This window comes from Centruroides sculpturatus, unplaced genomic scaffold (genome assembly GCF_000671375.1).
Source record: "Centruroides sculpturatus isolate CEXI.00-Female unplaced genomic scaffold, Cexi_2.0 scaffold146, whole genome shotgun sequence".
NCBI classification, from domain to species: domain Eukaryota; kingdom Metazoa; phylum Arthropoda; class Arachnida; order Scorpiones; family Buthidae; genus Centruroides; species Centruroides sculpturatus.
The window spans coordinates 659105-675540 of NW_019384292.1; the positions used below are offsets into that span (position 1 = coordinate 659105).

At 33.4% G+C, this 16436-nt stretch overlaps 1 protein-coding gene across 4 annotated transcripts in view; it reads left to right on the top strand.

Annotated features, from left to right (window-relative positions):
- LOC111637571 (teneurin-m-like) overlaps positions 1–16436 on the top strand; it is a 136877-nt gene that overhangs the window by 102316 nt on the left and 18125 nt on the right. For 3 of the 4 annotated variants that reach the window (XM_023383428.1, XM_023384757.1, XM_023385426.1), the window contains 11 exons: positions 215–501; positions 2957–3068; positions 5963–6067; positions 6998–7192; positions 7312–7521; positions 11707–11892; positions 11975–12109; positions 12200–12407; positions 14231–14257; positions 15058–15177; positions 16106–16394. In XM_023383428.1, coding sequence (XP_023239196.1) covers positions 215–501; positions 2957–3068; positions 5963–6067; positions 6998–7192; positions 7312–7521; positions 11707–11892; positions 11975–12109; positions 12200–12407; positions 14231–14257; positions 15058–15177; positions 16106–16394 — 1874 coding nt within the window. The remainder of the gene's footprint in view (positions 1–214; positions 502–2956; positions 3069–5962; positions 6068–6997; positions 7193–7311; positions 7522–11706; positions 11893–11974; positions 12110–12199; positions 12408–14230; positions 14258–15057; positions 15178–16105; positions 16395–16436) is intronic. The other variant, XM_023384112.1, reaches the window with a different exon arrangement.

A 16436-nucleotide genomic window follows, 5' to 3' on the forward strand; every position in this document is an offset into this window, starting at 1 on the left:
AGAAGTCGAAGAAAAGTATCTTCTTTTTTTTATTAAATAATTCATATTTTTATTTAAAAACAATGCGATAATCTCATCCACTTTTTAAAGTCTAAATGTTCACTGACGAGAACCATAGAAAATGGCCGCCGTTTAGAGGATTTATTGAAGGTTGCTGTATTTCTCTATTTTAAATTGAAATTTACTTATTATTTAATTAATAATTTCTTTTTAGATACAGGTTCTTTTCCTCAACCGGCTTGTTTAATTCTGCCAAGAGAAATAACGGTATATCAAGAAATCCAAATAGGACCATTGAACAACCGTAAACTCAGGCCTCAACAGACTTGGAATTTATGGTTCGTCCAACAAGAAGCCATGTTTGTTCGTTTTAATTTCAGCGTAGGACACGGGACACGTTTGGCACTTTTGGCCAGAAGATCCGATCCACCATCCATCACTAATTACGACTTTATGGAAGTGGTGGGTGAAGATCGAAGACGTTATAAGAGGGCGACTCTAGTAAGTTCGAACGATGCAGTTTAATTGAATGATATGCATATACGCACAATTAAGCAATTAAACTTAGATTTTACATTCTGTTAACTAAATTGCTTTGCAAATAGTTTTGAAAACTTTTCTCAATTAAATTTCTACGCGTTTGATTGCTAGATTTTTCTAAATGTTTGATTTAAGAGATTTTGGGGTGGAAAGCCAATTTCCGTCTTAATGCAGTTTTAAAAGATGAAATTTAACTTGCAAATTCTTTTTAATATAAAATTTTTTTTTTATTTCTTCTTCTTCTTCTTCTGCCCCACATCTTTAGCCATTAACTCCTTTAGTTTCCTGGCAAATAAAAACGCATTATGCGCAATGCGGCTGGCGTATCCCCCCCATAAAAAAACCTTGTGTGCTTTCTGCCTTCTCCACCCATTTTTGAATTTCTCGACGTGCGAAGATGAATGTATAAAAGTCTACTTTCATTCATACTTCTCTAATGAGATCTATTGAAAATGCGTTCGCCACTACCTCCCTATTAACATTTCGCCTTTGGGAATCCAAATGTGCAGAAAGGCGACAATATCGAGAAGACAAGCCGAGAGTTCAGATCTAATTAAGCTCATTCTGTAAAAAGCCAGAATAGAAAAATAGTCGCAAAGCAGAAAATTTAATTGGATGCCAGCTGATTCGAGAGGGGGAGTAGGAGGTTTGGTTGGAGGGGGGACGAGGATGTTTCGGCGTTGGACTCTTGCCAGAAATTCTTCCACCCCCCCCCACACACACATACGCACGCTCGCGCGCGCACACACACACACACACACACCCCCGACGGTCCTAAAAACGTCAATAAACAGCGACGTAGTTGTCGCTCTCAAACTGCACGTGTCCTCTAGGTAATCCATACCTCTAACTGAATACATTTTTGAAATTTATCTTGCGGTAAATTTAAAAGTTGTGTTTTAACAAAAGGATCTTTTCATTCCTTTTTACTAACTTTACTGTAATTTATTTATATAAAGAACTTTGGTCTTTTACTCATTGTTTCTTCTTTCTAATAATCCTTTTGATTGCTGGAAGACGAAGACGAAGAAAAGAGGAGTAAAAAGGAAACTAATTCGCGCAAATTTTCCTTTGTTCTGATGGATGTATGTTGTAAAATACACGGAAAAAAAAGAGTAAAATAATCAAATATTTAGAACTTCTTTAGCTCGACGAGTTTAGAAATTTAATATTCAAGAGAAGGATCGAGGAACACGGAGCTAAAGAATCGTTTCTTTAGACTAATAATACCATCAAGATTTGTCCTTTCAGTCGATCATAGTCACATGGAAACCGAAAGCTTTCAGCATGCACTTTATCCATTAGCATACATCTATTTGTATACATTTCCATTTACAGCATTTCTGATGCACTGTAAAAGCAAGAAACTATCCGATATTCATTTAAAGGTCGCAGCGGCTGGTGACTGCAATCATTTGTAATGATTGTATGAGTTTAGACGAGAAACTTTGAAGATTCTCCAAATTCTTCGAACGCCTGATAGGGAGAGGTGCTCTCTCAGCGATTTAAAGAATGGTGACAGATCAACAACATTGACTTATGAGAAGGGATCGACTTTATGAATGACTTTCGCTACAACTATTCTGTATGTGTAATGTTCGGAACCGATATTATGGGGTCCCGAATTATACATTTACCCCTGTGCCACCGTGGATGAAGAGTAGACTTTTGAATATTGTATATACACGTGTGTAAGTGAGTCACGTCTAAATCGTTCTCCTGAGTAGTTAAGGGTGCTAAAGAGCTAAGGGAGAGCAAGGGAATTTAATGAGTTAAGGGGTGGAAAAGAGAAGCTAATGGAGAACAAGAAGAGTTAAAAAGGAGGAGCAAGTACGGTTAAGGAAAAGTAAAGGGTGCATTGGAAGCTAAAGAGATAAGGGGAGTAGGAAGAGCTAAAAAGCGAAGGAGTGAGCAAAAGGAGCTAAAGGAGAACGAAGGAAGTTAAAGCTAAAGGAAGAAAGGGTGTCTAACGGAGAACAAGGAAAGCTAAAAGATCTGAGGGGAAGCAGGGGAAGCAAGGGGGCACGATTTCCTCCCATTAACGCTTTTCTAGCTTTTCTCAAACTATGGCACCAATTCCGATATTCACATCGACTCTGGCTGCTAGAATTACCTGTAATATTTATCCGCAAATATTAAATTTGCTTAATGTTCTTTTTTTTTAATTAAGTCACAAAACTAATTTTCTGCATCACACGACAGATAAAAGGCTTCTATCTGCAAATTAATGAACAAATTATCCCGTTTATCTCGACTCCGATAAGACGTTACATCTTTGCCAGTTTAGTCCCCAACAATCAATTGTCGAAAGTGCGAAATGTTATTATCGTGTGTTTGCACTTTTCTTTGCCTTTTTTTTTAAATAAATTTTTTACACGAATCTGATATAAAATAATTAATTTTTTTTCAAATACAGGCGCAAGAAGAAATAAGTTTCCTGCATTATTTGCAAGAGGGTAATTGGTATTTATCGCTGATTAACGATCATCATAATCAAGTTTCCATCGCTTTTCATCTGAGTTTGGCACGTAAGTTTTAAAAAATAAACGAATAAAACTGTATACGGTTCAACCTGCCAACGACGGCCACTGACGCAAACAAAAATGGCCGCCGTATAGAAGCTTCCGTATAAGGATGAGCAAGGGGAGGTAAAGGAGGAAAAAGGAAGGAAGCTAAAGGAGATAAGGGGGAGAAATGGGAGCTTAAGAGCTGTGGGGAGAGCGAGGGGAGCTAAAGATGGGCTAAAGGAGCTAAGGGAAGGGGTAAGAGGAGCTTAAAGAGGAGGCTAAATGGCTAAGGAGAGAAAAGGAGCTAGGGGCTGAGTGATTAGAAAGGGGGCTAATGGGCTAGGGGGAAGCTAAAAGAGGAATAGAAAGCTAAAGGGTCTAAGGGGGAGGGGCTAGGGGAGCGAAAGAGGCTAGGGGGGCTGGGGGAGCGAAAGAGGCTAAGGGGAGAGGGGAGCTAGGGGAGAGGAGGAAGCTAAAGGATCTGAGGGGGAGAAAGGGGATCTAAAAGGGGAGAAGCTAAAGGAACTAAGGGGGAGCAAGGGGAGCCCAGACCCCTCCTAGTAATACTTTACTGTACTTGCTCTGAGGAGGACATTATTTGGAAGCAAATCACTTAGAAACGTGTCCGCCGTATAGAGGTGGCCGTAATAGCAGGTTCGACCGTATATAAATCCCGTACCGAACGGTATTATCGATATAATTATAATTAAATTTTAAGCCGGTGATTTTTAATAAAATATAATATTCGTCTTTCTAACAAAAGAAAAATAATTTAGGTGATGTCTGCCAATTAAGGCTTCATTCATACTCCTTAATAAACTAAAGAATTAAAAATAAAAATAAAAAAACACGAAATTCGCTTGGCAAAATTTCCATATTTAGTATTAATTAATTAAAGCAAGACAGAGGAAGAAGAAAAAAAAAATAAGACACAATAGACACAATTTACTAAATTGATTTTGCTTAGAGGCAAGCCGATATATCAAAAAGTAAAGAATTCTTCTTGAAAAAAAAAGGGGAGAGGAGATAGAATATTTATAAACACGTGAAAGAAATCGCAGTATTTCTCATAAATTCCTTTTGCCAAGTAAATACATCGCATTTATCACGGTGTCACATTTTCAAATTCTTACATCTAAAGCTGACAAATCGATCAAAATATATTGCTGTCACTTTAATGGCAAGCATCTAGGATCCACTCGGATAAGGAAGAGAAAAGAAAAGAAAAAAAAAAAAAATCTCCCCTCCTCCCTCTCCGTTCCTGTTCATCTCTGCAACATTTCTCAATAATGAGAATACATTTCTCCTTCTGTAATTTAAGTACAGACAATCGAGAAGACGTTTAACTCTTTAAATGTTAAGAAAATTTTTACACTTTTCTCTATCGAACATCTCTCTATTAAGTCTCTCAGCTCGGATCAATCTCCATTTAGCACCTGTGGGTAACCACAAATTTATCTGCTAAGTAACTAAATGTGTTCTTTTATGTGGTAACAGAGCATTTTGTTTTAAAGCATTTATCGTTATAGATAACACTACCTTATCTGTGTTTTACTATTGAATCCTCTCTCTCTCTCTCTTTCTCCCTCTTCCTTATCTTATCTTAGAATTAATTACATAAATTAAATTTTTCCACTTTGATGCGGTTTAAATTACAATTTTCTTTCTGAAGAACCTTTCCCATTCTGTGATCTTTAGTTGCTCTGAAATCGCCATTCCGAAAATATGTCCAAGTATAAAAGCTATATATATAGATATAAATATACTATTTTATGAAAGAATATATATATATATATATTTATTTATTTTTTTCAGTTTAAAAGTGATTTCGAAAGGAAACTATCAGTGCCAAGTTTCGCTTTGAAATCTTTTCCAATAAATTCCACAATGTGATTTAACCCGTTACCATCTTTCAGTTGCAGATGTTGCACAAGTCGTCTGTTTTATAAACGTACAATTTTTCAGGAAGGGATTTCAACTGGTAATATCTATCTTACCTCCTTAGATTTTTGGTTACACTTTCAAACAAGATAAAGAGAGTAGACGATATAAAAACAATGCCCCCTTCTTCTTCTTCTTCTTCTTCTTCTTGTTCACCCCCCCCCCGCATTATCATCCGTAATCTTTATAAGGTGTGAAATATTCAGGAATCTTAGCTGCAATGTGGAAGATAGGATTATGAGGTTGCATTTTTCTTATCTTTGTGATTGATGGAAGATGCTGAAGATGTGGAAGGAAAGAGGAACAATGGGTAAGACGAGCTCGGTTGGTGGATTATAAAACCTTGTAAATCCACCTATTTATTTATATTGAAGAGACAAGACGTTAAATTCCGCAGATTTAAACGCTCTTTTATGTCGTTGTCATCTTTAAAAAACTGGCATCTATACATTATATATATATATAAGATATAAATTTAATTACTGTTTATTTTTATTCAAATTTTCGTAAAATAAATGGAGTCTATTCTCTCTTAAATTACTATTTTTATTTATAAAATGAATACATAATTAACCATTAAACTTGTTTAGTGGATAATTATTTATTCTCTTCGTTAAATTGTCTCAACTCTTAAGATTTGCAATCATTTCGGAATGTTTAATAATTGGTTTCGTGCATGCAATGCCGGCAAGTAAAGAATGTAGACTTTAATGGGAAGACATTAAACTATTCTTCCATAATATTCCAATGCTGCTCGGGGGTAATTTGTAGAAGAGATCAAGACAGGTGACAAGTATATCCAGAGCAATCATATTCTTACGTGATCGGTAACTAAAGCCATTATCGTCAGCAACACTCGAAGGGCAATGCAATGAAAAGGCACTGAAGATAAGCTTAGATTGATGATCATATGGACATCAGACACTGTAGATAGGTGTGGCTACTGCTGATGTTCTTATTTGTTTCTGTTACAGGAGAGGTGCCGACCACCTGTCCCTCTAATTGTCATCAGCACGGCAACTGTCATCTTGGAAAATGTCACTGTTTCCCTGGTTATATAGGACCAGACTGTGCAGACAGTAAGTAATTTTCTTCTCTCTCTTTTTTTTTAAAAAACACGTGTTGTAATTAAATTTAATTATGTTCTAATCAATGTAAAGGTATTGTGGAAGTTGGAGAAAGCTGAAATTTTCAGAAATTAATATATAAAATCTCTAGAAAACGTTAACAAATTTACTTACATTACGATTGGAGATCAATAGAGAACAAGTTAATCATTCCTATTCTGGTATTGTAATCACCATGATTACATAAATTCTTTTACCATCTTACAACATCTGTGCTACTCTCATATCAAACAGTAATTAGCCTTATCAGATAACATTTCCAGACCAATTTTATATTCTTCTCCTATAAAAATCTTTCAGTTTATAACAGTGAAAAAAAAATGTATAAACTTTAAAATTTATATACTTTTCCGTACATAAGTATCTCCTCGCGGTTGTATGTTTTTTTTTTCTCCTCCCCTCTCGTCCATATTAAATATTTTATAAATATTTCTACTCGATGTTTCTGAATAATTTAATTTCTAATCTAAATATTGGTAGAGAGAACGTGTTTAAAATTGGAAGTATTGTTTTTGGCTTCCTCGTTTTAAATTTATAAAGAAATTAATAAGAATAAACGTAATTAAATCGTACGGAATAGAGTAGATGATGTCAACCAATGATTAAGTTTAGAAGGGGGGTGGAAAAAATCTTAGTTAAGTAATTAACTAATTAAAATAAATTAAGAAAAAGTGGTTAACATATCGAAAGGAATTTATCGAAACTAAACAAAATAAAACCACGATTTAAAAACCCGAAAGAAATTAAGAAAGTACAGAGAACAAATTTAATTATCAACGTAGCATAATTAAAAATTTACCCCATCCCCTTCTCTTCTTTTTTTTTTGTTTTAAAGGGTATAAAATGCAAATTTAATTAATTAAAACAAATTTCTGTGTTTAGGCGTATGTCCAGTTTTGTGTAGCGGACACGGGAAATACATTCAAGGAACCTGCAAGTGCGAAACGGGTTGGAAAGGACCCGAATGTAACATACAATCTAACGAATGCGAAGTGCCAGATTGCCTAAATCACGGCAGGTGCGTGGACGGTTTGTGCCTTTGTCAACCAGGTTATAAAGGTATCAATTGCGAACAAGGTAAGATGAATAAATTGTTCTTTTTGGTAGGAATAAGTAGGAAAAATCTATTGGCTTAACCAATCGTGCAATCGGTTTTATCTTTTTTTTTTTTTTTTTGTTTTGTTTTCTCACCGCAGTGGACTGTGTTGATCCATTGTGTTCGGGTCACGGAGTCTGCGTAAAAGGAAAGTGTTGGTGCAAAACTGGATGGATTGGGAAAAACTGCAGCGAAGCCGATGACAGACTTAGCAGATGTTTCTCTGACTGTAGTCAACATGGCGTTTATGATCTAGAAGTAGAAAGATGTGTTTGTTTCGAACATTGGACAGGTTCCGACTGTTCAAAAGGTCAGAACGAAAGAAAAAAAAAGGAACAATTTTTAATTATTAAAAATCTTAAAAGAGATTAATCTTTAATCAAATCTATCAAAACTGATTAAATTAATTCGTAAAGTTCTCATTGAAGACAATAGAATGCTTTATAAATAAGTTAATTTAGATTATTTTTTTTTAATTTTTCTACGGGTTTAAAAAATTGAGATGGGTTAATAAGTGAATTATTATTATTTTTTTTTTAATTCAAAAATTAAAAACAAAATAGGATTTTTGAATTTTTTTTTCTGTCCCTCTCTCTCTTCTCTTTTCGAGTTCTCTCTCTCTCTTTGGAATTAATAGAATTACTCAAATCCCATTCAATTTTCTTCGGAGAATGTTTTCGGGTGTTAGAATGATTCAGAAAATGAAGTAAAGTAGAAAAAAATTACATTAAAACCAAAGCTAATGAAGTGTTGTAATTGAACACGCGCTCGAAAGTAGACGTTAATTAACTCACACCTTTCTTTTTTTTACTAACTTTAAAGATTAACTCTTGCATTTTTACCTTAAAAACTCCAATTAAAATGCACTGAGAAGATAATATAATATTTTTTTTCTCTCTTTCCTCCTTTAAGAGAAATGCCAAGGCATTTCTTGTTTTGATAATGACGATTCTTTCCTCCTTTCGATTAGTCAAATGCATTAGCCATATGAATCACAAAAAGGGAAGACAAGTAATAATTTTAAACAGTATCAATCCTTTTTTGGTTTACTAAAAATTCCTAATTTAGTGAGGGATGTTTTAGATTTGCATAATATCCTTTTCCCTTTCTTTCCGTTCTTAATATAGAGCTTTGCACTTTTGTCACTGAAATGCTCAATGAGTCATCTATAAATAATTGAAGAAACACAGGGCAGTGCTTTCGTTTTTTTTTTTTTTTTTTGCAAACTTTCCTGGCTGCCAATGAATCAGCCGAGGCAACATAATGCATTAAAAACTCAATTTGGTGGGCACAAAAATTAGTTTTATAACCACGATGTGATGACTCAACCGATAATAAATCATTGGGATGAGACGTCATTTCTGTGACACGTGCCAACCGGTTACAGTAGTTAATTTAAAATCCGGACATTAATATAGACACAGCCACACAAAAGTAGTTAAATCTCTTATATAATCACACAAAAGTAGTTAAATCTCTCATACACTCACACAAAACTAGTTAAATCTCTCATACAATCACACAAATCTAGTCATACAGTCAAACCTCTCATACAGTCACAAATACAAAAAAAATGGCCGTAATACAGAGGTTATACGCATTTTAAAAAGGACACCGTTAAGAGTTGTCAACCTTTGGGAAGTTCGAACCGCCCTTAAATTTCTCAATCTTTTGGTAAAAATCCGCGACGAAATCAATAAAGTTACAATTAAATACACGAACGGAAATTATTGTTAATTAATTTTTTTTTTCCTCGCGGCCAAGTAAAGTCAACACAATTATTTTAAAAGTAAAGAAAGCAAACATACGACAGAGAAGATATTGTTAATGATTGGGAGTAAATCAAAAAGTGAAAGCTGCCCCAAGTCACAAAACTAGTGAATTTATTTTGTCGAAAACATGATGGAAAATTTTCTCCTTCCATCTTTTACTTCTCTTCATGATTTTATTAATTTATCATTGTGTTTATCTTAAAATAATTATGGAAATTCATATCTCGTCTCATTTACTTTCATTAGTTTTCACGTTTTATTAATTGGCCACCGAAAATTGGTTATATTTATTAAGTCAAGTTAAGAAACGTCCTTTTGACTTTCGCTTCGTTTACTTTCTTCTTGTTTAACCTTTGATAACTTCTTACAATTTAATTCCCTCAAAACTTTACTACGAATTTAATAAGGTGAGGAAACAATAAGACCTCTTATTACATTCGCTTCCCCCTCTTCTAAATTTACTTCTAATTAAAATTGGATAAAAAAAAAACTTTTATAATCTTGCTTTTATTTGTAAAACTTTTAATGGATTGTTTGTTATCGACTTCATTAATTGTTCGGAGAAGTTTTATATTGTTGGCTTTAACAATTGATCTCTTACTAATCGATTGATTGAACGACTGACGAACCGTTACTAATCGATTCGAAGGACTAATCTACTGATTTAGTGACCGTTTGATGGATTATAATCGATTCATTCGATTTGTTTTACTCGTAAATTCGGTTAAAAACAATGACAACAAAAGAAAATACAGGATATTTAAGGGGTTTTTTTTTGGACCTTCCTGTAGAAGAAACTATCGTGCATATTTGGCATATTTAATTGTTGAACTCTTCTACCAACGAAACAGCAATGCCAGCTCGGCAATTAAAGAATCTCGGTGCTTAAAAGGTCCGAAACGCGTTAGAAAGCAGCGCCTAACTTCCCTCTAGCGGCCAAATTTTGAAATAAAAATATTTTCCCGAAAAGCGAATGCGAATACTCGGGATAGTGTGTATAATAAGTTCAAATTTAGTTTAGATTTGTTCAATTCTTTCTATACAGAGTTCTGGACACTTACTCTTTACATGTAAATTAAATATAATACAGTAAACAGTTAAATTTCTTTGTTTAAAAGGAAAACAAATCATTCAATAACTGATAAACTATTCCTCATTCAGACTTTACCCAATCGATAAGCGATTAAAGTATTCGCTCCCAGTAAGAGAGAATAGGATTTTTCTAAAATAATCGATTACTAGGCAACCGATAATAAAACATACAATAAATCGATTACTCGACAATCGATTACAAATACAATTGATCGATTATTCGATAACCGATAACAAAAAATGCAATTAATCGATTTAATCGATTACTCAACAATCGATAACAGAGAAAATTAATCGATTCCATTTAACCGATTCCAATCGATTAATTGTTTAATTGTCTGTAAGAGAAATTATTTAATTAATTGTGTAACAAATACTGTACTCAATCGGTTTATTATTTTTCTAAAAATTATATACATTTAAATTAAAATATCAGGAAAATTTAATTAGAAAAGTGGTTTCTGTTACACACAACCGACGTCATTCTAAACCATTCATCTACATTGCAGACAATTAGTAAAATCTTGCCTTTAACAAACTTGCAATTTCACCATTGGAATTTGTTTTGGACTTAATTATTGTTATATGGTAACAATACTTGCTTCAAAATCGTCATAATTAATCAAGTTTAGCTCGACTAAATTATCACTAATGACACGAAAATCCCTTCGCTAAATGTCTGTCATTATTTCGAATCTTCGCTCCTTTTCTTTTACTTATAAGTCTTTAAAGGTTTCTTACTTTCCTACTTGTTATGGGGGGTTTTAAAGTTTAACCCCCAGTTTTTATCCCATAATTTCTCTGTTATATTCTAATCCAAAATACTCGCAGAGGGGAGAAAATCCAAAAAAAAAACTGATAAAGTCGAACTTTGACCCCCGTTTTCCATACATTCTATATGTTACAGTCTAATGGGGAAGTCAAGTTATGATCCCTTTGTTTTTTTTTGGCTATTTGAACGTGTTTACGCCTCGAAACCCCCCAAAAAACCTTCGAAATTTGTGTGTCAACGTATATTTTGCATTGTATCTCAGGATCGGATAAGCCAAAAATTTCGAAATTTGTCAGGGTTATTTCTGTTTATAAGACATTGATGCAGTTAAATTTTGGTGATTAAAGGTCAACTAGGTAGGGAGATATAGGGGAAAATACGTCTATAATCAATGGGGTCTGACATTTCTATCTTCAAAAATAAGCACGATAATTTTTTTTTTTGTAATTATACACGCTTAAAATTTAAAAAAAAAGAAATTAGATTTAAAAATCGAACAAATAAGTGAAGAAATCAAAGATTTATTTACTTGAAAAATAATAATAAATAAATCTGTTCAATTTTGAGAGTGCTTTTGAAAGAATTTTTCACAGTGAGATGTTGTAAATGATTTACATTCAGTAATATTTTATTGGTTCGCTTGTTGATAGATCACCGAAAATAAGGGGGAGGGAGGGAGGGAAAATATATTTTCTTTTATTTATTTCTTTAAAATGAAAAAGATTGATCCTTTCGAAAAGTTAATATAAATTTTTATAACCGGCTCCCATTCAATTAGAAATTCTAGAGTCAATACGCGTGCAGCTTATCGATTTTTTAAGATGCTACCTTTATTATTTATAAGTATTTTTTTTAACAGCTAAGTGCAGTTTGGATTGTGGAAAACACGGAAAATGTGAAGAAGGTAGGTGTTCCTGCGAACAGGGTTGGACCGGAACCAAGTGTGACGAAAAACTATGCGATCAGAGGTGTTTAGATCACGGACAATGCAACAACGGAACGTGCATATGTATAGAGGGTTGGACAGGAAAGTACTGTACACTGGGTCAGTATTTATGCATTGTTTATCATTAGGTTATATCGGAATTTATCAATATTTTCCGTGATTTTTTTTTTATATATTTAAGAGAGCTGTCCGAACGGTTGCAGCAATCGGGGACAATGCCTTCCTACCGGTTGCACATGCCAAGCCGATTTTGGTGGAAAGGACTGTAGCATCCGACTAGAAACAAACTGTGCCGACGACAAGGATAACGACGGAGGTAAAGAAAAGGGGGACGAACGTATAAAAGGGGGGAGAGAGAGAGAGATATGCATCTTTAATTTGTAATATAAAACTGGTGTTTGTGTAGATGGCCTTGTGGATTGTGCTGATAGCGAGTGCTGCAACAACGCTCAGTGTCAGGACAGTTTGATGTGCGTTTCTTCTCCCGATCCTCTGGACATTCTCTTGAGAAAACAACCTCCAGCAGTGACAGCGTCCTTCTATCATAAAATGAAATTCCTGATTGAAGAAGATAGCGTGCAGAGTTATTCGCACAGAGATGAATATTCCGAGAGGTGAGAGGAAATTCTGTGTCGGAATATAATAATAAAAAAAAAAAGATTGACGAAATTTTTCTATCATATTAAATTTATTTTTAATATCTTTATTTTACTTATTTAAATCAAAAATAATAATAAATAAAAAAAGATTTATGTGTGTATATTTATGTGTAAGACAATATGTTTTTGTCTGTGTTCGTGTCGTCCTTTCTCACACGGAGTATGTCTTATGTCTTGTGTTTATGTGTATAAAACAACTTATATAATTATAAAATAATAGTAAATTCTTGTTTAAATTTATTAATAATTTTATAATAATAATAATAATTTAATTGTGTATTTTATTAATTTAAAAGGAAACGATCTTTAAGAAAGGAAATACAATAGAAATTCGAATTAAATCACTTTTACAACTTAATAAAATTCTTAAAATAGTAACGGAGCGAGGATTTTAAACTTAATATAAATTCATTCATAAATCAGAAATGTGTAAATCCAATAAAAATCATACTTTCATATTCGGAATTTATAGAGAGAATGCGAAAATCCTCCGTTAAACGTCCGTCGGTTTAGACGATATTAAAGCACATTAAGACGTCCTTTCACTCTTATTATTACATCCGGACATTAGATTATTAACTGTTCATCTGTTAAACCTAGTAGTACGCATTTAGGTAGTAAAATTTTACATCCCTATGCCTATAATGGGTTTATTGTCAGTCTTGCGATAGTAAAAAGTTTTATGGCAACTCAAACCGACTGCAAAGGTTATAAAATTAAATGCAGAAATGCTTAAAAGAAAGAAGAAAACACGGAAAACTCGTTGGTTTAAGGATAAACTTGTATTATTTACCGAAACAAAGTGATTGAATCGAAATCGTCTTCCTAATAGCTAACAATAGAAAACTTGGATATTTTCTTTTTAAATAAATCTGAGAATATATGGTTTAAAAACTATAATAAAATGCCTAATTTAATCTTAAATCAGCTTAAAATTAACTGTTTTATCTCTTTTTTCGCTTAATAACTAACACCCCCCTCTTATACTTGTTAGTGTATAGAAATCATCCCCTAATTACTAACCATAGAAAACTAGGACTTTTTAAAAGAAACACGAGAAAATACTATGCTAAATCAGTTTAAAATCAACTCATTGTGTCTCTTTTCGTTTAATAAATATACCCTTTAACTTATCGAAATCATCCTGCTAATTTTTAACAATAGAAAACTAGGATATTTTTTAAAACAAATATGAGAAAATATGATGTAGAAAGTATATTAAAATACTTTAATTTAATCTTTTGTGTCTCCTTTCTCTTAAGAAATTAATAATACTCTCCCCTCCTCTATTTGTGTTTTGTAAGTGTTCTAATTGTGACGTAGCTTATATTAATTTATATGTCTGAATGATTTATAGACAAAGCTACATTTGACTAAATTCAAACTTACTTCAAATTGATATTACTTAATTTATAAATATCACATATTCGATTTAAGTCAACACGCCCGTTAAATCTCCAGAGTAAAGACTTAACATATCGAACTGATGAGAAGTGTCTCTAGGCGTGTTAATTAATATCTTTATTTAGTTAGTATTAATTATATCTGTCTTGATCTAAGTTAGACTGATTAAATCCTGATTGGATAGGAGTTTGGTCAGTCCCTTTGCACCATATAAACATTCGAAATTTCTACCACTCCCTCGTATACATAAAATAAGTCAAAAGTAGTTTTGTCTTATATTTAAGTGTATGTACTGTACCTAAGAACACGAATTGATGTTAAACAATTTTGTCCTTGCCTCTCTCTCTGTCTTTGTGCCTTTTGGGCCGTTGCAGCCAATTTTGGAGCGCCTTTGTCAAAAGGTAAGTACAACAGCTTAATCGTGTATTTTGGCTGCTTGGCCTGAAACAACAACAAAAAAAAATCACACTGCATTTTATAATTACTACGCTTAAACCCTGCTTGGTTGTGTTTTTTGAGCTCCGTGTGAAGTGTATAGTTCTTCCTACCCGAAGTACAATCCTAGTTTGTGAAGTTCCTGGTAACTGCTCTATTAATTTACGAGCAGTTGTCAGTGAATGATGCTGTAAATGATGTCCAGAAAATTAAAAAAATAAATAAATTCTCTTTGTAGTGGATGTGTCATGCAGACTGCAACTAAGACCTGAATTCCATTATGTGTTTTCCTTTTGTGTTAACGGTGGTAGTCTGCATATTACATACTTTTGTAGTTTCCTACTTTCCTCTTCTTCATAGGATTGGATGCTAGTAGTTACGATAAACGAAGAATATAGAGATGCATGCTGGCACTATTCACATAAACATGGAATGTTGTTGTTATTATTATTATGCATATGATTCACTATATTGCTTTCTTCACAGCATCAAACTTTCCCCTTCATATATATATATATATATATATATATAAATATATATTCACTGGAACAAGGAAAAGGCATGCATGGAGCTGTCGCTGTCACGTTTGCATGTTTTACTGTTCCTCTTTACTGTTCTATCTATTTTTATTAAAATATTTTAATGTTAAAATATAAAAAAAAGACGTTAAATTACTTTAAAAAAAAAGACAAAAAAAATGTCATTGGATGATCTTATTCCATTGCAATCTAGTGGAATTTCATACAAAACCCTGTTGTTCTTTCAGTCGTGTGGCTGTCTTACGTGGCCAAGTGTTGAACCGTGAAGGAAGTGGGATTATGGGTATTAGAGTTAGCGTTGCCACAGATCCTCAATTCGGCTTTACTCTGACAAGAGCAGATGGGTGGTAAATATTTTTCCTTTTTTTTTTTCTTTATCCTTCTCTAAATTGAACTAATATTATAAACTTTGCAATTTCATCTCTCTCGCGGCACCACGACATGGTATAACAGGCGATTCTCGCTACCCCCCGAGAATTTCCTTATCGATTTTTAAGTGTAAACTCTTTAAAAGTTCCTTTCGGAGGGGGGGATGGCGATAAAATAGCCAAGTTCAATCGGCGTATAATTTTTAATTAGAAAGTGTTCTTGGTGGAACCAGAAGGCAACACCTCACTCTTGAGAATCACTTCTCCCGAGCAGGTGTTTGGATTCTGTTAGAAAACTTAACAGTTATTTAAATTTAATTTAAATCTTAAACCGTGTTATAATTTAAATTATGGCTTATTTTCTTTTTTTTTTTCCTCTGAAGCAAAATTTTTGATATTTTTGCAGACGAAACTTCTACATTTTCTTGATTTTATTTTTAACTTTTCCGCGTGTTGAAAACTCTTTTACTGAAAACCAATTAAAATCCGATTAAAGTTACACTTCATAATTAACTCTTTGGATGCCTGAGGGGAATCTTTTTATTCTAGAATTATCTAGAACATTTTTAAAAAAAAGACCACTCTCCTACACACTTCTAATTAATCGTTATCAAGAATTTTTGCATAATTACAGCAATAAACATGCCAAAGACATAAAATAAAATATTCTTTCGATACTTTTATTAAAATTCGCGTATAGAAAAGTTTAATAGTTTTTTGAAACTCGGTAAATTTATTTATTTTCTAACGATACTTTTTTTAAAAAAATAATAATAATAATTTAAATTTAATGCTCCGATCTTCTTTTAAACTGGACTTTTTACACGTTCTCCTTTCTTTTCTATTGTCTTAAGAGGTAAAAAAAAATGTGAAAGGGGTACATAAATTAAGTATTTTTATCTTCAAGGTTTGACATATTAGTCAACGGAGGTGGAGCGGTAACGCTACAATTCCAACGCAACCCCTTTCATCCTATCAAACGTACCATCCTGGCACCATGGAACGAAATCGTAGTTATGAAGCCAGTAGTTATGTCTGCTCTCGTGGATACCCTACCCGAGAGCGAAAAAAATGACCATCAGGATCCATGCCACGTGCACGATTACGACACCATGAAACCCATCGTATACCAGACTTGGAAGCCAGTGTCTCAGGGTGGATGTACGGATTACAGTGCCATACTGGCAGAAACTCAGGTTGGTCAAGAATCTACGAGATTTCAGAGCATTTTTCTTAAC